Source organism: Puma concolor, chromosome B2 (assembly GCF_028749965.1).
Source record: "Puma concolor isolate L17-30 chromosome B2, mPumCon1.1.hap2, whole genome shotgun sequence".
Lineage (NCBI taxonomy): Eukaryota > Metazoa > Chordata > Mammalia > Carnivora > Felidae > Puma > Puma concolor.
In genome coordinates this window covers 133,329,146-133,351,389 of record NC_141671.1, presented here as the reverse complement: position 1 = coordinate 133,351,389, position 22,244 = coordinate 133,329,146, and the positions used below count along the sequence as shown (strand labels likewise).

The following is a 22,244-nucleotide window of genomic DNA, read 5'->3' as shown; positions in this document are numbered from 1 at the left end:
TGTAAGCAGCCTTGACCTGGGAGCGCATCCTTGGTCTCCAGTGAACATAGGGCTCTGTCAAGTCACTTAATCCACTAGAACCTCAGACTCAGGAAAAGATGTGCTTACACAGTTGCTGTCTGTCCCACTGGACTTTTATTTTTGAGGAATAATATATTTGAAAGTACTTTGAAAATCACTAAGCTTTATCGTTCCAATTAAAAATTGATAGGGAATTTTTGCAGTCTTTTCAAATTTCAAGATTTTATTTATGTTATAATTCCACTGGGTGGCAGTATTTCACTTGTACTCTACTATAATTCTATAGTTTGTATATAATCTCAGAAAAAAAAAAAAGAATTTAGTCACAATCTCATTATCTCCCCAACTTATCTTTCCACTTTCTCCTCCTGTGTACTCCCTATCTCTCAAAAGAATTCTGAGAAACAGTCACCATTCATTTAAAAAAGATTTAATGACATAAATGTGAGGACAGTCACCGTAAGAGAGAGGTTTGTCCAGAACTTCTGCTTCATTTGGGAGGAAGTGTTAGATAGCTTAATTTTGTTCAGATGTAAGCAAATTACTTTGATGTAGGTAATTAAAACCAGTTGAAAATCACCTATAAAAATCTTGCCACTGGCTTTTTTGTGAATGCTTTAACAATGACTTTTTTTTTTTTTAAATAAACTCATTTGGACATTTTTGACTTATATTATGGATGCTTGCTTATTTTATCCTGTGTATCATAAGATCATAAAGTTGTTGTGCAGATTCCTTTGATGTCTATGACGTGTTTGAGAAACACTTTATCATGGTTCCATATCAGTTAACTTTGTGTCAGAATTTCTTAGAGAATCAATTCTACAAGATAAGTTAAATAAGACAAGTACCCTTATAAATCTTGGTAAGTGATTCCTTGCTGACTTCTGTTAATATTGAGGCTTCACTGTAAGTGGCAGGCTAGGCCTCCTGGAGTAGTCTTGTTCTGTAGCATGGAAAAAGTAAAAATTCTTTAGCAACATGGTGGAATGCTAGTTTTCACCTATAAAGAGACCGTCAATATGATTTTTATACGTCCGCAAAGACTACATTCTGTATGTACAAGAGAAAGCAGCTAGGTGCTTTGGAAAAATTAGGCTGTTGAAAAGCTGTTTATAAAACTTGATGTAGATAGAGAAATCTTCATTTTTAAATGGTGATTCTTGATGTTTAATTTAAATTTTGTGCCAAATAGATCTTTGCTGTTTTCAGGGAGGAAAAAAAAAAGAATAAGTTAAAAAAAATATTTATGTCTAAAGTTGAATTGATATGTTAATGAAAATTTCATCTCTTTCTCTGATGGCCATAATTATAAAGCACAATTCCTTTTTCCACTATACATAATAATGATAAGCTGTATGCACTGTGTGCATGAGCATTTAAAAACATTTTTTGAAGGGCACCTGGTAGCTCAGTCAGGCATCTGACTTCGGCTCAGGTCAGATCTCACAGCTCATGAGTTCGAGTCCCGCGTCAGGATCTGTGCTGACAACTCAGAGCCTGGAGCCTGCTTCCGATTCTGTGCCTCTCCCCTGCTCATGCTCTGTCTCTCTCTCAAAAATAAATAAACATTAATTTTTTTTTAATTTTGAGGAAGATTATTCATAGCTTTTCACTGATTCTCAAAGGGACTTATGACTCACAAAAAGATAAAAAAAAAAACCCACCTTGATATTTCGCCATCATTACATATTTTTAAGGAGCTTTAAAATTGCTTTAGAAGTCTTGCCTCATCAAATAATTAATAATCCTCATTTATACAAGGGGAAAAATGGAGGAACGTTGCATCTTAGTTTCAGTAAAGAATTTTAGAAAAATTTCCCAATTTTTTTGTCCGCAAATTGGAAAATGACTGGCTGGCTAATAGACAGGTTAGGTGGATTCACGCTAGTTGAACAGCTGACTGATGAACCAGTAGAACATGAGGGTGAGTGCAAGTGGCTTTTTACAAGTCACTTTATTCTAGATCCTTTCCTGCTAAATCTTTTTATCAGTAATTTAGGACGCATGCTTATCAAGTTTCCTGGTAAGAGATGAACTGGGTGAGATAGTAGCTATTTTGTTTGAGAGAAGCAATATTCAAAATTTGAAGTCCCCAAAGTAGGAATAAACCAACAAGAAGAAAATAAAAGTCAAGTCTTATATTTGCACCAATGAGCTATTTTTAAACAGAACTAAGAGAAATTTGCCTTGAGAACAATTCAAAGTGAAAAGATTTGGATGTTTCATTAGTTTTAGTTTTAGGGAGAAGCTGGCATGATTTGGGCAGAAATTGGTCAGCATTTCTAAACTAGGTGGGTTGTTGAAAAACTCAGTGGTCCTGTCTGGAACACATGAGCCCATGTGGAGTCACTGTTACTATAGTTTTGTCTTGAAACATATAGGTCTGGACAAAGCTGTTGTTAAAACAATACGAGCTTCTTTTCGGGGTACATCTGTTTTGTAAGTCAGCCTACAGTTTGCAAACTAACAAGAAGGACTGGAAGGGATATGAGAGGAATAGTAGTTAAGAATTCTTACTGAACACCAGCTGTGGTAGGTCCTATGTTAAATCCTTTGAATGGATTATCTAATGGAATTCTCTCATAACAACCCTGTGAAGGAGCTGGTACCAGGATTCCTTTTTCACAAATGAGACAATGAGGCACAGATTGCTTAAAGGGATTTCTCATTCCTGTTTACAGATGGTAAATTCATATAACTTGGAATGGAGTCCCCGTCTGGATCATGAACCCATGCATTTAACTGTTCTAATATACTGCCTTCCAGAAGAGGAGTATTATGGAGCCAACAGGGGAAAGATTAAACAGAGAGTGGTCACTATCTTTAAATGCTATAGGCAGGTAAAGAAAGATAAAAAATGAATCTGACAGGAGATGACTTCATTTCAAGTCTTTTTAGTGGAGTGTTGAGGGCAGATGTCAAATTGTAGTGCCCTGAAGATTGAATATTGAAGAAGGGTATATTTGGTGAGGACAGGGCTAGTTAGGGGAAAGAGAAGGTTATAACAGATGATGGCAGGGCAGCCCACAGGAAAGCTGGAAGAGGAGGGATGGGGAAGGTGTATGGCTAGAAGCAGGAGGAGATTTTGTGTTACAGCAAAGAGGTTCTACGAACCAAACATACCAAGAACTGGACAAACAGACTGTTCCTCTCTCTCTCTCTGTCTTTTGGGCAATTTTCAAGTTTGTAAAGTGCATTAACATGCTTTCAGTTTTACTGTTGATTTATTTAAAAATACTTTACAATTGAAATGTAATGCATTGGGTACTTTTGAATAAAATCAAGTAGAGACACATGGTACCTAAACCAACGTGGTTCCTTTTCTAAAATGGTTTGCTGGGAAAAGATGACATACATGCTCAAGCCCATCACAGCCACTATCAGTGGCCTAATTAGCATTTGTCCCCCCATGCTTTGTCTGATTTGTCTTGACTGCACTGGGATGAATCATTAGTGCTTTAATCTGTGTGGTTCTCTTATCCCCCCAGGGCTAGCAGTTGGTCTCAGGAGAGCTGTGTCATCTAGTTCTGGTGAATGAGATGCAAGAAGTTTTTTAGGTGTGGCTCCCAGGAGAGCTCTCACTTTTCCCATGAAAAGGAACCTAGGTCCCTCCCCCTTTTTATGACTGGGAAGTGGAGTGTCCGTCCGGACGTGATGCCTAGGGGTCAGCCTTTGAACATGAGGTGACAAGTATGACAACAAGATCAATGTGTGAAGGGTGGCAAAGCGGACCATCAAAAAGCACTTGGTATTACATCAGTTCTGGGCTGCCTGGCTTTATGCCTCTTATTATGAGAGAGATAGACCTGTATTTGTTGAAGTCCCTCTTGGTCAGATTTTCTGTTGCTTGGAATCAGACAAAGTTCGGAGACCAGCAAAACCCTTCTTCAACTATTTCTTAATACAGACGTAGTTTATGTTTATAGCTATGGTAACTTCTAAGATAATGTCTCTGATTGGCCCTCTTTTATTTTTTACAGCCTGTAATATCTCACTAATATGACATTGAAAACCTGTGGCTTATCAATTTCAGAAACAATTTCGTCTTTAAAAATTATATTTGACCACTCTATTTGCTATTTCAGTTAGCTGTACATGTCTAGTTTCTTTCCAGTAACTAGAGTCATGCCTGCATGATGTTTGCATAAAATCCGTAATATCAAAAAATACTTTTTCTGTGGAGGAAAGCAAAACACAAAGCCACTAGAGATGGTTCTCACTTCAGAACTAGATCAGGGAATACTTTATTAAACCATTTGATTGACACTCTAGAAAATCTTAATTGAAGAGGGATTTTTATGCCAAACATTTACTTACTATGGAACCGCTAAAATGCATGTCTGCTTGATTAGGAGGAGGTTAAATGTAAAATAATCCTCAATGTTCTTCAGAGTCCTGGGGTGAATATGATTATTTTGTGTTCTTTGCATCTAAATGTTCACACTCTTGAGATGTGCCTTCTAGGGAAGGTTATCACCTTCTGCCTCAACATTATTTGTCTTAAAGTACACGAGGTGGCCCAGGAGCTTTTGTAGTGGGCATGGAGCTATGAAAAACAAACGGGTGAAATCTGGTTGGAAGCATATTCTTCTACATAGGGAGTCTAATACTAATATAGATGCTTCCTCTATTTTTAGAGTGACTTGGATTTGTGTTCAGATGATGAAACACGATAAAATTTCTACTCAATTCTGGGAGTGCTATGGTGAGAAAAATTGACCTGCCAATTTACAAACAGCAAAAGTCTAGACACTACCATAAAAATTGTTGAAATGACAGTGGGAAAATCAACATTAAAAATTATTAGAGCAATTAAGAAAAAATTTATTAAACACATGAATAAGCATCTCTGCATGTGACACAGAAAGTAAATGCAATATCCAGAAAATATATCCAATTATGCAGAGATGGAGCATTTTAATATGCTGATCTACTTGTTTAATCCCTTGAGTCAAGGCATAATTAGCTACCAAAAGATTTGATCACTTCAAATCAGATGGTCAAATCTTTTGGCTTTGCTCTAGACTATCATCACATTGAATGAATTATTAATAATTCAGTCTTGGTGCTTTGAGTCAAGCCTATTAATAACAATCTTAGTTTTAGATTTTCCCTAAAAATTTTATAAGAAGGAGAGCTCTGTTATTATATTTAAATTTAAATGGAAGTATAATTGCCTGGTTATGCCATTGTTTGGGATACTTTTCAAGAGAGGCTTCAATCCTTGAGATGCTTCCCATTTTGAGATGTGTGTATCATCATGAATCCCTAATTAGTGTAAATCTTCTGCATTAGAAAAAAATCTGAGTTCTTAACTAATGGCTAGAGAAGTGGTAGTTCTGTTCTCTGCTTTTTCAAGTCAGTTGTTTTACTGTGCTTGCTTTAGAATTTGGTAAGTAGGATCAACCCCCTGAGTCTATATTGTGTTGTCACTCTACCCACTGGAATAAACAGATTTGTTGCTGTTATCTACTTCCTGCTTTGAATCATACTCATTCATACATTGCTGTCCTCTCTGTTATGTATCCAGAACATACCCTGTTGTCAGTCACAACTTGAGAGCCATCCCCTCCATTGCAAATCCTTTCTTGGTAATTCTGGCCCACACGGATACAGCCGTCTCCACTTTTCAGTCTTCCACATCCATGTACACATCATAAATCTATCATAGTTTTCTTTCCCAGTGGGCCAGTTGCCCATTAAAATATATCTTAACATAACATTTCAGTCACCATACATTGAAAATCGCATTGGAAAGGAAGCCTATTTGCCATTCTTGAATATTTCGTTTATGTGTTAGTATTTTGTCATATGGTTTTACAATTATTTTCATAATTTAAGGTAGCTTTGTTTCATTCACTAATTGCTTTGTGTAACTTTTGTGTAACTAACAAGGGTCCATTCATCAGGAATCATATTTTAAATTTCATTTTTCAACCTCAGTTTACCACAGAGCTGGATACATAAGCTCTCAATAATACTTGGATATGTATTAAACTCTAGGATATTTCTTGGGTATGAATGCATTAGTCTGCTCATGCTGCTATTGCAAAATATTCTAGATTGGTGGCTTAAACGACAGAGGTTTATTTTCTCACGGTTCTGGAAGCTGAAAGTCCCAGATCAGAGAGCCATCAAATTCGGTTTCTGGTGAGAACTCTTTTTCTGGCTTGCAGTTGGCTGCCTTCTCACTGTATCCTCACACTGCCTTTCCTCTATATGTGCATGGAGAGAGATCTCGGGTGTCTCTTCCCCTTTTTGTAAAGACACGAGTCCTATTGGTTTAGGATCTCACCCTTATGATCTCATTTAACCTTAATTACCTCCTTAAAGGCTCTATATCTAGATACAGCCCTCATTAGGGTTTTAGAACTTCCACATACAAATTTGGGGGAAACATAATTTAGTTCATAACAAGGAGCTCTTAAATTATTAGTAAATATTTTAAGAAAATAACTATTGAATTTTTCTTTTTCTGTAAGTTCTTTTTTTTTTCTGTTATATTTCTTCAACCTAGCTTGATGTAAGCCTCCATTTCACCTATATTTTTCTTTTTTTTTTTTAAAATTTTTTTTTTCAACGTTTTTTATTTATTTTTGGGACAGAGAGAAACAGAGCATGAATGGGGGAGGGGCAGAGAGAGAGGGAGCCACAGCATCGGAAACAGGCTCCAGGCTCCGAGCCATCAGCCCAGAGCCTGACGCGGGGCTCCAACTCACGGACCGCGAGATCGTGACCTGGCTGAAGTCGGACGCTTAACCGACTGCGCCACCCAGGCGCCCCTATTTTTCTTTTTTTTTAAAAAAAAATTTTTTTTCAACGTTTTTACTTATTTTTGGGACAGAGAGAGACAGAGCATGAACGGGGGAGGGGCAGAGAGAGAGGGAGACACAGAATCGGAAACAGGCTCCAGGCTCTGAGCCATCAGCCCAGAGCCTGACGCGGGGCTCGAACTCACGGACCGCGAGATCGTGACCTGGCTGAAGTCGGACGCTAAACCGACTGCGCCACCCAGGCGCCCCTCACCTATATTTTTCTATAATCATGGAAGTTTTCCCTTGTAATGTTTTCTGCTTTCTATGGCTTGGCAGGTGTTAACTTTTTTCCTTAAAGTCTTAGCTGGAACTGGTCAAGACTCTTCTGGGAGTTTTACCTAAAAGGTCCCCCCCTGGAGGCTTGGCAGGGAGTGGGCCCAAGGCTGAGCTTTGCTAATCACTCCTGCTGCTCCCCTTTTCTGTATACCTCAAGCTCACCGTGAAGGGACCAACACATCATACCCACCTACTAAACAACTGTCTCAAGGACTTTTGTTGATGATCTCATAGGATTGGAAGCATATATGAATGGTCTTAAGTCTGATTATTAGTGAGGCCAGATCTGTTATGTGCAGAGGTTAGGGATGAGCCTGCTGACTTGTAGTTCCATCAAGTAAACGTCTTAGTGTGAGTGGCTCATTTTTGACTAAAAGGAATGGACAGGTTTGTATGTCCAGATGTACAGAAAGGATGATATTGATGTACCCCACATTTCAACTTACTATTTGCCATAAAAATAGGAATCATAATTAATCCTCAGTTTTCTACTTTGAAAGACAGTCACACACACAAGTGCATACATGCACATGTGCCCATGTGTGCACACACACACACACACATACATACCTGAGCCAGATGTTTGACTCATTACCATAATCATCCTGTCACATTTGATATTTTCTTTCTTGGTTCTCCAAACTCTAGCCTCCTTAACAAATAGCATTTTCATATCTCTAAGTCTAACTCCTGTTTTTTATCATGGCTAAGTGGGCCACTTTTTTGTGTTTGGAGTTATTATCATTTTTAATCAAAACCCTTGGAGTTCTTTCCTGAATTTGTTGGATTGCTTTTTACTGGATTTTTCTTAGATGTTATTTCAGCTCTAACTATAGGTATGGCACTCTTAACTGTATGAACTTCCTATTATTTTAATGCAATATTGTTCTACAGGAATGAGGTTTTGTCTGTGTGCCTGAGTTAGTATAGAAATTTCTTCATATCCCCAGGTAGTCATTGATTTCCTAGCTTTCATTAGCCAAATAACATTATTTTTGCCAGTAGCATGAAATGTTGTCTACTTATATTTTTCACTTAAGATTTGTGCATTTCTTTAATGAACTAAGACAAAAATCTTGTAAGTAAAAATGTTCTATGTAAGTGTTGTATTATGTATCATTTTCTTATTAGATCTTATTGTTTTATATCTTAACACTTTATTCTGTTGTGTGTGTGTGTGGGTGCTGATATTTATTTATTTAATTATTTAATCTATTGGAGAGAGAGAGAGAGAGAGAGAGAGCGTGAGCCGGGGAGAGGGGCAGAGGGAGAGAGAGAGAGAATCTTAAGCAGGCTCTATGCTCAGCATGGAGCCCAACATGGGGCTCGATCCCATGACCCTGGGATCATGACCTGAGCTGAAATCAAGAGTTGGGCGCTCAACTGACTGAGCCACCCAGGCACCCCCATATATACTACAGATTCTATCCAGTCCCTGTTGTTGTGAATTTGGGAGGTTGGCACCTCTCTAAGATGCCTGTGGAAGCAGGGAAGGTTTACATCCTCATGATCATCCTTGAGTTTGCTTTCCTGCTTCTGCTCTGCTTAGCAGATGCACCTTCTTGTGGCCTTGCTTATGTTGCCCTGTTTTACATGAACTCAATGTAGGTGAGGAATCCAGTTTTTAAGTAAATTTTTCTTAGTGGACTGTCTTCTTTCTGTCCACATAAGAAATTCATGTGTGAATGTAGTAGATAATTTTGAGGGTTGAGGAAGAAGAGAAGAGAGGGATGTTACAGGAGGGCAAACAACTTCAAAATAATATTAAAATGCTTGCCTTTAACTGCCCTTTGGTGTTCTCATGACCAGCTTGTTTTGACTATCCACTTTACCTTACGTAGCTTTCCCCTGAACTGTCTCTTCTCTTTCCTCTTTCTCCATTTTACCTTTCCTTCTTAACCTTTACACTCCCCCCCCCCCCCATCCTCTCCTTTAATTGCCTCTGAGTCCTCTAGTCTATGAGGCAGTTCAGCTGTCTCCCACCACTGGCCCCCAGCTCAGCTATTTTCTACCATTGCATATTGCAATTTATCAAAGGGCTCAACTGGAACAGGATCCACTCTTAAAGAGGCAATTCGCTGAGCAAAAAGACTTTTTATGTTTTATTTTGTTTTACTTGTGCCATAAGAACAGAATATCAAAATGCTGAAGAGTTGGTAATGGTTATACCATGTTTGTACAACTTTATGCACCAATAACTTTTGAGGTAGTAACAGATGGGGCATGAGAGAGATTTGATTTGGGTGAATTACTAGCTAAAATTAGAGATTTATGTGTTAGGTTCAGAATTTATTTTCATGTGCTAGAAATAAAAACTTCAAAGTAGTCAAATTCCAAAGAGGATAGATTCACATAAAATAACATGTGCATAATAATTATAATTTTAATCTTAAGTAGACTACACTATCCAAATAGTTTTCGCTTATCTAATATAACTTCAAAACTTTTGACTTTGTAAAGAATAAACTTCTTTTAACCTGAATTTTCAAACTGGTAGAACTATTTGAAGTAATGTGTTACGATTTTAAATTCTGAGGTTTCTTCTCTGGTTTTTACTGGAGTGTCAGAAAGCAGGCGTCTTACTCCTTCACATTTATTCACTTTATATTAACTTACCAAATTTGCCTTGATGAACAAATAACATGATAACCAAATTTGGTCCCAGGAAACAGGTGTTTATTGTTCATTAAATCAATCCTTTCCCACTTTTCTGCCAATAACATATTAGTTTATCCTACTTTAGTGAGCTATTTGTATGTTTACTTACACTAAATTAATGCTAATGAATAACTGGCAATGACCAGCTCCAATCTGGAAAGATAATTCACTTTTATTTTGAGGTAATTGTATATTCACATGCGACGGTTAGACGTAATAGGGAAAGATCCCGTGTAACTTTTATTGTTTCCCTCAGTGGTAATATTTTCATTACCACAACATTCCCCCTCCTCTCCAACCTTCCAACCCTCCCCAATCCTTGGCAACCACTAATCTGTTCTCTGTTTCTATAAATGTTTTCATTTCAGGAATGTTAAATACATGAAATCCTAGAGTATGTATACCTTTTTGAGATTGGCATTTTTTCCACTTAACATAATTCTTTGGAAATTCGCCTAAGTTGTTGCACATATCAATAGATCATTCCTTTTTATGGCCAATCATGGTATAGATGTATCACAAATTTGTTAAAGCATTCACACACTAAAGAACATCTGGGTTATTTCTAGGTTTTGACCATAATAAATAAAACTACTGTAAAAATTCTTCTACAGGTTTTTGTGTGAAGGAAAGTTTAGTTTCTCTGAGATAAATGCCAGAAGTACAGGTAGGTAGTATAGTACTTGCAAGTTTAATTTTTAAAAGAAATTGCCAACATTTTATCAGAGTGATTGTACCATTTTACATTCCCATTAGCAGTGTATGAGTTATCCAATTTCTCCCAGCTTTGTGTATAGAAGTTGATGTCCTATTTTTTCTTTTATAAAAATAAAAAAAATTCTTATAGGTGTGTAGTGATATCTCATTGTGGCTTTAATTTGAATTTTCCTTAAGGCTAGTGATGTTGAACATCTTTTCAAGTACTTATTTGCCATCTGTATATCTTTTTTGGTGAACTGCCACTTCTTGTCTTTTCCTCATATTCTAATTAGATTGTTACTTAATTGTTGAGTTTTGAGAGTTCTCTAATATTTTAGATATTAGTCCTTTGTTGGGTATATGGTTTGCAAGTATTTTATTCTAATCTGGACTTGTCTTATTTTTCTCTCAACAAGGTCTTTTGCAGAACAAAAGTATATAATTTTGATGAAATCAAATTTATAAATTTTTCCTTTTTCGATTGTGTTTAGTGTGAAGTCTTAGAACTCTGTCCAGCCCTAAATATTGCATTTTCCCCTAATTTTTTCTGAAAGTTTACATTTAAGTCCATGATCCATTTTGAATTAGTTTTGTATCAGATGTAGAGGTTGAGTTATCCAATCCATGAACATGGTATGCTTCTCCACTTATTAGATCTGCTTTGATGTCTTTTCTAACATTTTGTGGTTTTAAGCATATAAAGTGTGTACATGTTTTTCTTAGATTTATACCTAAGTGCATGGTATTGTATTTAATTTTAATTGTCAAATGTTCATTGCTATTATATAGAAATAAAGTTTATTTTGCATAATTGCTTTATATCATGTGATCTTGCTAAACTCTCTTATTCTAGGAGTTTTTTTTTTTTTAATTAGTATTATTGTTTCCTTGGGGTTTTCTTCTAGACAGTTGTGTTATCTGCAAATAAGGACAGTTCTTTCTTTCTTTCTTTCTTTCTTTCTTTCTTTCTTTCTTTCTTTCTTTCTTTCTTTCTCTTCATGCCTATGTTGAGATTGCATAGAATTGGTATTGATTCTTCTTTAAACATTTGGTAGAATTATTCATTGAAACCACTTACTTGGGCTTTGAAACTTCTTTTTGGGGGGTTTAAATTATGCATCCAATATCCTTAAGAGTTATAGGAATATTCAAATTACCTATTCCATATTCAGTGAGTTGTGGTAATTTGTGTTTTGAGGATGGTCCAATTCATCTAAGTTGTCAAATTTATGTGTGTTTTAGTTTTTATAGTATTCTCTTACACTTTTGACTCCTGCAAAGTCTGTAGTGACATCTCTCCCTTTTCCTTTCCCTTTCCTTCCCTTCCCTTTCCTTCCTGTCCCCTTTTTCTTTCTTTCTTTCTTTCTTTCTTTCTTTCTTTCTTTCTTTCTTTCTTTCTTTCTTTCTTTCTTTCTTTCCTTCCTTCCTTCCTTCCTTCCTTCCTTCCTTCCTTCCTTCCTTCTTTCTTTCTTTCTTTCTTTCTTCTTTCTTTTTCTCCCTTTTCTTTCTTTTGTAATTTGTGCCTTTTCTCACTTTTCTTTGCCAGTCTTGTTAGAGGTTTGCCAGTCTTAATGATCTTTTCAACAAACCAGCTCTTTGTTTCATTGATTTTCTCTAATGTTTTTCTGTTCTTAATTTCATTGATTTCCATTCTTATCTTTATTATTTCTTTACTTCTATTTGCTTTGGATTTATTTTGCTCTTTTTTTCATAATTTCTTGAGGGGGAGCTTAGATAATTGATTTGAAACTGTTCCTATTTTTACTGTATGCATTTTTGGACTATAAATTTTCCTCACAGCACTGCTTTAGCTATGTCACACATAGTATTTTGATACATACTATTTTAGTTTTCATTCATTGCAATGTATTTTTAATTCCTTTGAGATTTCCTTTTTGACCCATAGATTATTTAGAAATATGTTGATTAGTTTTCAAGTATTTGAATATTTTCCCATTATCTATTATTGATTTCCAGTTTGATTCTATTGAGGTCAGAGAAAACACTTTGTGTGATTTAATTCTAAAGTTTTGAGATTATCTTATGGTCCAGGATATGATTTAGCTTGGTATATGTTCTGTGCACACTTGAAAATGTGCATTCTGCTATTACTGTGTGGTGTGTTCTATAAATGTCAATTAAATTCCATTGGTTGATGGTGTTGTTGAGTTATTTTATTCCTTGCTGATGTTCTTCCTAGTTTTTATATCAATTGTTGAGAGAGAGTGTTGAAATTTCCAATATAATTCCCAACTTGTCTATTCTCCATTTAATGGTCTTAGTTTTTGTTTCACATATTTTGCAACTCTATTTTTTGGTACATACACGTTAGAATTCTTATAGCTTCTTGATAGGTTGATACTTAAGATTTGTTTTTATTCATTTAAATTCAAGTTAGTTAAACAGTGTAGTATTGTTTTTTTTAACATCAGATAATTTCCTTCTCTCTAGTAATTTTCTTTGCTGTGAAGGTTCTACTTAAATAATATTAACATAATCACTTCTGCCTTCTTTTGATTAATATTTACATGGTATATCTTTTGCAACACTTTTACTTTCCATCTTGTATATAATTTGAAGTGAGTTTCTTCTAGATATCATACAATTGGTTCTTTTTTTTTTTAAAGTCCACTCTGCCACTCTATTTTAATTGGTGTATTTAGCCTATTTAACTTTAATGTAATTATTGGTTATGTTAGGACTTAAGTTTGTCATTTTATCTTTTTCATTTTAGTTTTCTCTGTTTTTTTTCTCCCCATGTGTTTTTCCTACCTTTATATGCCATGTATAGTACATATTTGAACATTTTTTAGAATTTTATTTTTATTTACATACATCATACATACATAACTTATTATAGTTGATGGTGTCATTATTTTGCAAGTTTGAATAAAGTGGAGAAATCATACCTTCCTTTTTATCCTTTTCCCCTTCTTCATAGAATTGTCTTAAATATTTTCTCTCTATACATGTAGAACCATATCAGGTAGCATTATAATTTTTGTTAGAAACTCAAGAGGAGAAGGGAAGTCTATTGTTTTTACTCCTATATTTGCTTATTCTGTTCATCCTTCCTGATGTTCAGTGATTTCTTTTCTGTTTATAGATCGTCTATTAGCCATTCTTTTGAGAAGCCTACTCACATTTGAATTGTTCTCCTAAATTGTTAAGTTTCTCTGGCTACTTTCAAGATTTTTTCTTTGTTTTTAGTTTTCAGAAATTTAATTATGATATGTAGTGGCATGGATTTCTTTATTTTTCCTGTTTGGAATTTGCTTAGCTTCTTGAATCTGTAGTTTATGTTTATTGGCAAGTTTGGAAAGATTTTAGACCTTATTTTCTCAAGAATTTTTCAGCCACACACTTTCCTCTCTTTTCAGGATTCAACTGCATGAATGTTAGATGTATATAGCAATTTTATTTATTTTACAGTAGTTTTATTTATTATAGTCAAAACCTAGAAACAACCCAGCTGTCCCACAGGTCTCTAAATCTGTTCTTTTTTTCAGTCTATTTTCTCTCTGTTGCTTTGATTGATTAATTTCTGTTGTCTTGCAGCTTGCTGATTCTTTCTTTTGTCTGCTCCATTGTGTTCTTGAGCTTATCCACTGAGGTTATTATTTCAATTGTTATATTTTTCAGTTCTAAAATTTCCATTTGGTTCTTCTTTACGTCATCTGTTTTGTGTGTGTGTGTGTGTGTGTGTGTGTGTGTGCAGAGACTTTCTAATATTTTCATTTGTTTCAAATGTGTTCTAATGGGTTGTTGAAATTTAAAATCCTTTTCAGATAATTCTCACATCTCTGTCATTTTGATGTTGGCATCTTTCAAGTATTTAAAATTTTTATTTAGCTTGAGATCTTTGTGATATTTGATGTAAGGAATGACTTTCTGTTGAAATGTGGCCATTTTGAGAATTATGTAATGTGACTCTGGATTTTATTAAAATCTTTGGGTTTAACTGGATTCCTTTAACACTCTCCATTAGGAGGGTGGGAGTGCTGCCTTGTTACCCAGATTCCCCATCCATTGACAACTGAAGGGATTGACCTTATTATTACTGAGTATGGTGGGAGTCCCAGCTTTCTAGTGGCCTCCACTGATACCTTCTTGGTGAAAGAAATAGAAATGTTTTGTTACTTCTCCTGAAACGTGTGTGTAAAAATGAGTATTTCCAAAAGTTAATTTATAAGGATGAGGTGGTTGATGTTATGTAAATGATTTTTCTTGAATATTTTAATTTATGTATATTTGAACTCCTGAATAATTGTATTTATTTAATTTGTAATATTTAAATTGTAAGTCTACTGTACTGAACAGTGGGAGCCATAGGTATTATTCCTTTATTAAACCAAAAAGTAATACTTGTGGTCTGTGACAAATCCAGTGAATTCACAATAATTTAGAGTAAAATGGTCCTCCCCATCCAAACTCCATTCTCCAGATGTAACTACCTTTAACAGTCAGACCCAGTTTCACCCAGTTTTTAGTATCTATTTACAGTTTTATTCATGTTTTTCCACCTCATTTACTCACTCCTGGTCTTTCTCTCCAACTTATTTCTGTACGTCCTTTGTAAGCTTATCCTTCTCTATCTAGCTATTAAATGTTGGGATGCTTTCAGACTTTGTTCTAGAAACCTTTTCTTCTACATCAATATTGTTTTTCTTTGTCACTCATCTATCTCCTTGCCTCAGTTGCCACGTCGATGACTCATAAGCTTATTTTTCTAGTTCAGATCTCTGGTCTGAGTGTCAAACCAATTATGCCAACTCTGCATGTGACAGCTTCTTTTGTATCTAAATGGCACTTCAAGCCCATACAAAAACCAGACTAGTGATCTTCCCTTCCAACCTCTTACAGATTTCACATCTTAATGAGTGGTACAACTATATATTGAGTTATATTTGCCAGAAGCCTAGAGTCCCTTTTTCCTTCACCTCCCATACCCAGTTAATCCACCATTCCTGTGGCTTTTCCTTCCTGAATCTGCCCACTCCTTCCCTTTTCTACCTCCAGGCTTTCATCATCTCCTGCCTGGGCTAATGAAGTCCTTAACTAAATGGACTTTTTCTGCTTTAATCTCATTGCGTTTGAATTAATTTTTTACTCTGTAACAAGAGAGATACTTTCAAAATAAAAATTTGGTCATGTTACCAGCCTACTTAAAATGTTTCATTTTTTTTATTGCTCTTACAGTAAATACCCAAATCCTTAACATGACTTAGCATAGTGTGGATTGTGTACTTGACAATCAGTAAGTATTTGTGGAAAAATGAATAGATGAACTTACATAGTTTAGAGTGTTTGCTATTAAAATAGTATTGTTAATACATGTATCTCTATATATCATTTTTTACTCTTGTTATATTTCTATTTGATATATTTTTAGAAATGGGGCTGCTAGTATGGTTTGTTTCTCATCTATTAAATATCAGGGGTAAAGGAGAAATTGGTGTAGTGCCTTGTAGTCATCAAGAGAAAAAGAGAAGTCTGATCTAAGAAGATCAGTGATGATTTATTAAAGGAGCTGTCTTGTACCTTATATTGGATTGGGGGGTGGAAATTATATCCCAAAGAATTGCCCGATGACTTAAGGACTTTTTGTTTTTGACATTTTATGCCAAATAACTTTAGGTAAAATGTTTTGTAAGAGAGAGAAAAGAACAAATGAGTCAGATTTTCGTATTTGTAACAAATGTGACTTATTCCTATGTTTATTTTGCTTACATGTTTTTCTTATTAAAGACAATATATGGAAACTAGGTTGTTTAAGGAAAGGCATGATTTGAAATAGGGTGGTCACATAAGAAGGGTGAATAGAAGTAATGTATGAATTGTAATTTTCATAGAAATAAAGGATCTGTTTACTAGTGTAGTAGATACTGGGCAGAATGTGATATAGACAAATAGTGTTTTCAGAGACATGTTCTTCCACCTCTGTCTCTTTTGGTTTACTCAATGGAAGGAAGGTGGCGGTGCTGGTGCTTGTGAAGTAGGTAGAAAACAGGATGAAGGTCCTGAACAGGAGCCTGAGAGATGGGGGACTAGGAGTATCAGTTTGCTACTGGTGCTGCATTTACTAGTTTTATGACCTTGGGCAAGGTAGCTAATCTCTATGATACTATGTGTCCCATCTGAAAATAGTACTAACCACTGATTTACATGCAAAGTAGGTTGGATGTGATCATTTGTTTTATTATTTATTAATGTATTTATTAAAAAAATTCATTTGTTTGAGATACTAAAATGCTTTATTGCTGATTTTAGTTATGAATTTGCATACCAAAAGATAAAAAGGCTGTAAAATGACTCACAACGGGCAGTTAGGGCAGTGAGAGGTAACCATAAAAGTCTGAGAGTTAATATGCTTCTGGAAATCTGCATTTATTCAAAGGGAGCACAGAACTCTGTGAAATTTATATGTAACTCTACAAATTTTTTTTTCTGTTTCTCCCCTCACTGTAGCCTATTTTTGTTGATACTGAAATGTATAGATTAAGCAGCTTTATATTTATTTTCTTCTTCCTATTAATTTTGCATCAGCTACTTTGTGGCTGTTTAAGCAAAACATTGATTTAATTTCTCTGTTTGTCATTTCTTCTTGTTCCAGGCAATGGACCTCACCACGACCGTTGCTATACTTATAATGAAAACAACTTGGTGGATGGTGTTTATTGTCTCCCAATAGGACACTGGATTGAGGCCACTGGGCACACCAATGAGATGAAGCACACAACAGACTTCTATTTTAATATTGCAGGCCACCAAGCCATGCATTATTCAAGGTAAAAATAGTGCCATGTTTATAAGCATAGAAGTAGGACGAGAGGTAGTATTAGGACAATGGAAGTGTTTACTGTGTTCAAAACAGCAGTGTCTCCCTTTGGGGAGGCATGTGGGCCTGCAGTACTTTAAGGAGATAAATTATAGTGAATCATTGTGTGAGCTTTTCTGGTTCTAGATGTGAAGGATCCTTTTTATAGAATTCTTTTATTAATTACATAAACTGGCATCAACGTATTTTGACCAGACTGTAGTTGGCCAATCTTTGTACTTACATAGTGGATCCTAGACCAGCATGTATATCTTTTATGCTACTGACCAACAGTGAAACAAAAACTGGTGTCTCTTTATAAAGTTTTATTCAGATAAACATGTGTAAATACAGACATAAAACTAGATCAGATGTGATCATTTGCTATACTATTTAATAATATATTTATTTTTTGTGTATGTAATTGTTAGGCCAGCAATATTTGCCATAATAAAAATTGAAACGCTAATGAGGCTGCTAACTAAAAAGTAAGGTTCAATACATTTTCCTTTGTTTCCACTCATCAGAAGTAATTATTTCCAATGATTTTATGGTTAGTTTTTCTGGAGGTTAAATCCAAGTCTTAAATAATATTCCTATCGTGTTATCAATTCATATAATGTATCAATTTAAAAATAGCTATTATTTCCTATCTGTGGCATGAGAGAGATTTAGCTCACTTCTATTTGTTCTCTTTCCCCACTGCCAATCCCTACCAGCTCATTAAAAAATTCCTTTGTTATTTGACTTCATAAAAATTCTGTTTCTTGACCCATACATTTTTGACAGTGCCTCTTGATTTCCTGCTGGATAAGTCAGGGATTTATTGTCCCCATATTTTCCTCCACATCTACTTCCGCCTGTTAACTCCTACTGTGCATTACTTTCACCTTCTCGAGGTTTATAGAATTTACACTTCATTTACTAAATATAAGTAAGTCTTTTATAGTTTGATGATTTAAAAATGGAAACCAATATTCAACATTTAAAATATCATGTAAATACTATTTACTGTGGATCATGCAGTGTTTGTATCATAGACAAAGAGAGACATTCTCATCTTCTTAAAAACTATTGCTTTGGGGCTCCTGGGTGGCTCAGTTGGTTAAGCGTCCAACTTCAGCTTGGGTCATGATCTCACAGTTCATGAGTTTGAGCCCCACATTGGGCTCTGTGCTGACAGCTCAGAGCCTGGACCCTGCTTCAGATTCTGTGTCTTCCTCTCTCTGTGCCCCTCCCCTGCTCACTCTCTTCTCTCTTTCTCTCTCTCAAAAATTGATAAAAAAACATAAAAAAAACTGTATTGCTTTGAATGAGAGAGATAATTAATACAAACAGGGTTGTGAGTGGTAATATGAGTATAACATTTCATCATGGTATTAGGGAATTCATGTTCTTCTTGGACACACCATTCTTTTAAATCCATGCTAGATGTTGGCCTTGCTGATGGATTGGAGGCAGAGCATGAGGAAGAGAGGAGTTAAGCATGACTTATGGCATTATGGTCTGAAGAACTGGATTAATGGTATTGCTGTGTATTGAGATGAGGAAGACGAGATGAGAAGACTAGAGTATGGATTGCGATAACAATTCTGTTGTTGGCATATTACATTTGAAATGTAGGTTAGATTGCAGAAAGGAAATCAATTTGATATCTGGATGTTTATGGAGAGGTTGGGAGTGGACAGATAAAATTGGGGTTATCATTATCTGGGTGACTTCTAAGTAATGAGTTTAGATGGAATCACTTAGTGAATGAGTGAAATATAGCAGAGAAAAAGAAAATAAGGGAAGATAATAAGCCCGTGGATCCATACAATTTGGTGATCAAAGAGAAGAGGATCCAGAGAAGAGAACTGAAAAGAAGCATCTGTTGAGATGTTCTGACCTTTAATGAGGATGTGTTTATGAGTTATTTTTCATTTTTCCTGGACCACAATTGCTGAAGAGTCGTGTCTTAGGCTCTAAGGGATTTTCTTCTACTATTTGATTATTTCTCTTCCTTCATTGTTTTTGTTGTATCATTAAAAACCTTCCCTAGGGGCGCCTGGGTGGCGCAGTCGGTTAAGCGTCCGACTTCAGCCAGGTCACGATCTCGCGGTCCGTGAGTTCGAGCCCCGCGTCGGGCTCTGGGCTGATGGCTTGGAGCCTGGAGCCTGTTTCCGATTCTGTGTCTCCCTCTCTCTCTGCCCCTCCCCCGTTCATGATCTGTCTCTCTCTGTCCCAAAAAAATAAATAAACGTTAAAAAAAAAATTAAAAAAAAAAAACAAAAAAAAAAACCTTCCCTAGATGGATTTTGGACCTCTTGGATTTATATCTTTTGTTGTTTTTGTTGCATATCACATTTCCTTTTTAAATTTAACATCTCAGAACTAGATAGGAAATTTTTTTTTCAATTATTGTCAAGTTAGCTAACATGCAGTGTATACATTGTGCTCTTGGTTTCAGGAGCAGATTCCCGTGATTCATTGCTTACATGCAACCCTCAATGCCCATCATCCATTTTCCCCTTCCCCCTCCCCATCAACCTTCAGTTTGTTCTCTGTATTTAAGAGTCTCTTACGGTTTGCCTCCCTTTCTCTCTGTTTGTAACTATTTTTTCCTTCCCTTCCCCCATGATCTTCTGTTAAGTTTCTCAAGTTCCACATATGAGTAAAAATATATCACATCTGTCTTTCTCTGATTGACTTATTTCACTTAGCATAATATCCTCCAGTTACATCCATGTTGCTGCAAATGGCACGGTTTCATTCTTTCTCATTGCCAAGTAGTATTCCATTGTATATTTAAACCACATCTTCTTTATCCATTCATCATTTGATGGACATTTAGGCTTTTTCCATAATCTGGCTATTGTTGAAAGTGCTGCTGTAAACATTGGGGTACATGTGGCTCTATGAATCAGCACTCCTGTATCCTTTGGATAAATTCCTAGTAGTGCTATTGCTGGGTCATAGGGTAGTTCTATTTTTAATTTTTTGAAGAACCACCACACTGTTTTCCAGAGTGGCTGCACCAGTTTGCATTCCTACCAGCAATGCAAGAGGGTTCCTGTTTCTCTACATCCTCGCCAACATCTGTTGTTTCCTGAGTTGTTAATTTTAGCCACTCTGACCAGTGTGAGGTAGTGTCTCAGGGTGGTTTTTATTTGTATTTCCCTGATGAGGAGTGATGTTGAGCATCTTTTCATATGTCTGTTGGCCGTCTGGATGTCATCTTTGGAAAAGTGTCTGTTCATGTCTTCTGCCCATTTCTTCATTGGATTATATGTTTTTCGGGTGTTGAGTTTGTAAGTTCTTTATAGGTTTTGGATGCTAACTCTGTATCCGATATGTCATTTGCAAATATCTTCTCCCATTCTGTCGGTTGCCTTTTAGTTCTGTTGATTGTTTCCTTTGCAGTGCAGAAGCTTTTTATCTTGATGAGGTCCCAATAGTTCATTTTTGCTTTTATTTCCCTTGCCTTTGGGGACACCTTGAGTAAGAGGTTGCTGTGGCTGAGGTCAAACGGTTGTTGTCTGTTTTCTCCTCTAGGGTTTTGATGGTTTCCTGTCTCACGTTTAGGTTTCTCATCCGTTTTGAGTTTATTTTTGTGTATGGTGTAAGAAAGTGGTCCAGTTTCATTCATCTGCATGTTGCTGTCCAGTTCTCCCAGCAACATTTACTAAAGAGACTTTTTCCCTTGGATGCTCTTTCCTGCTTTGCCAAAGAGTAGTTAGTTAGCCATGAAATTTGTGGGTCCAGTTCTGGGTTCTCTATTCTATTCCATTGGTCTATGTGTCTGTTTTTGTGCCGATACCACACTGTCTTGATGATTACAGCCTTGTAGTAGAGGCTAAAGTCCGGGATTGTGATGTCTCCTGATTTGTTTTTCTTTTTCAACATTACTTTGGCTATTTGAAGTCTTTGGTGGTTCCATATAAATTTTAGGATTGTTTGTTCTAGCTTTGAGAAGAATGCTCACGCAATTTTGATTGGGATTGCATTGAATGTATAGATTGCTTTGGGTAGTATTGACATTTTAACAATATTTGTTTTTCCAATCCATGAGCATGGAATGTTTTTCCATTTCTTTGTGTCTTCTTCAAATTTTTTCATAAGTTTTCAGCATTCAGATCTTTTACATCTTTGGTTAGGTTTATTTCTAGGTATTTTATGGTCTTGGTGCAATTGTAAATGGAGTCCATTTATTGATTTCTCTTTCTGTTGCTTCATTATTGGTGTTAAGAAATGCAACTGATTTCTGTACATTGATTTTGTATCCTGCAACTCTGCTGAATCCATGTATCAGTTCTAGCAGCTCATGGGAGTCTTTTGGGTTTTCCATGTAGAGTATCATGTCATCTGCAAAAAGTGAAAGTTTGATTTCTTCTTTGCCAATTCGGATTTCTTTTATTTCATTTTGTTGTCTGATTGCTTTGCTGAAGCTAGGACTTCCAATACTATGTTAAACAACAGTGGTGAGAGTAGACACCCCTGTCGTGTTCCTGATCTTAGGAGGAAAGCTCTTAGTTGAGCATGATATTAACTGTGGGGTTTTCATATATGGTTTTTATGATGTTAAGGTATATTCCTTCTATCCTGACTTTCTTGAGGGTTTTTATTAAGAAAGGATGCTGTATTTTGTCGAATGCTTTTTCTGCATCTATTGAGAGGATCATATGTTTCTATTAATGTGATGTATCACATTGATTGATTTGCAAATATTGAACCAGCCCTGCATTCCAGGAATGAATCCCACTTGATCATGGTGAGTTATTCTTTTAATATACTGTTGAATTCAGTTTGCTAGTATCTTGTTGAGAATTTTACATCTGTGTTCATCAGGGATATTGGCCTCTAATTCTCTTTTTATGTGGGATCTCTGTCTGGTTTGGGAATCAAGGTAATGCTGGCTTCATAGAATGAGTCTGGAAGCTTTCCTTCCATTTCTATTTTTTGGAACAGCTTGAGAA

At 35.8% G+C, this 22,244-nt stretch overlaps 1 protein-coding gene across 3 annotated transcripts in view; it reads left to right on the top strand.

Annotated features, from left to right (window-relative positions):
* The window catches only part of EPM2A (EPM2A glucan phosphatase, laforin), a 167,251-nt gene that overhangs the window by 75,411 nt on the left and 69,596 nt on the right, over positions 1-22,244 (top strand). For all 3 annotated transcript variants that reach the window (XM_086708069.1, XM_086708070.1, XM_025925654.2), the window contains exon 2: positions 17,086-17,260. In XM_086708069.1, coding sequence (XP_086564195.1) covers positions 17,199-17,260 — 62 coding nt within the window. In that variant the 5' untranslated portion in view covers positions 17,086-17,198. The remainder of the gene's footprint in view (positions 1-17,085; positions 17,261-22,244) is intronic.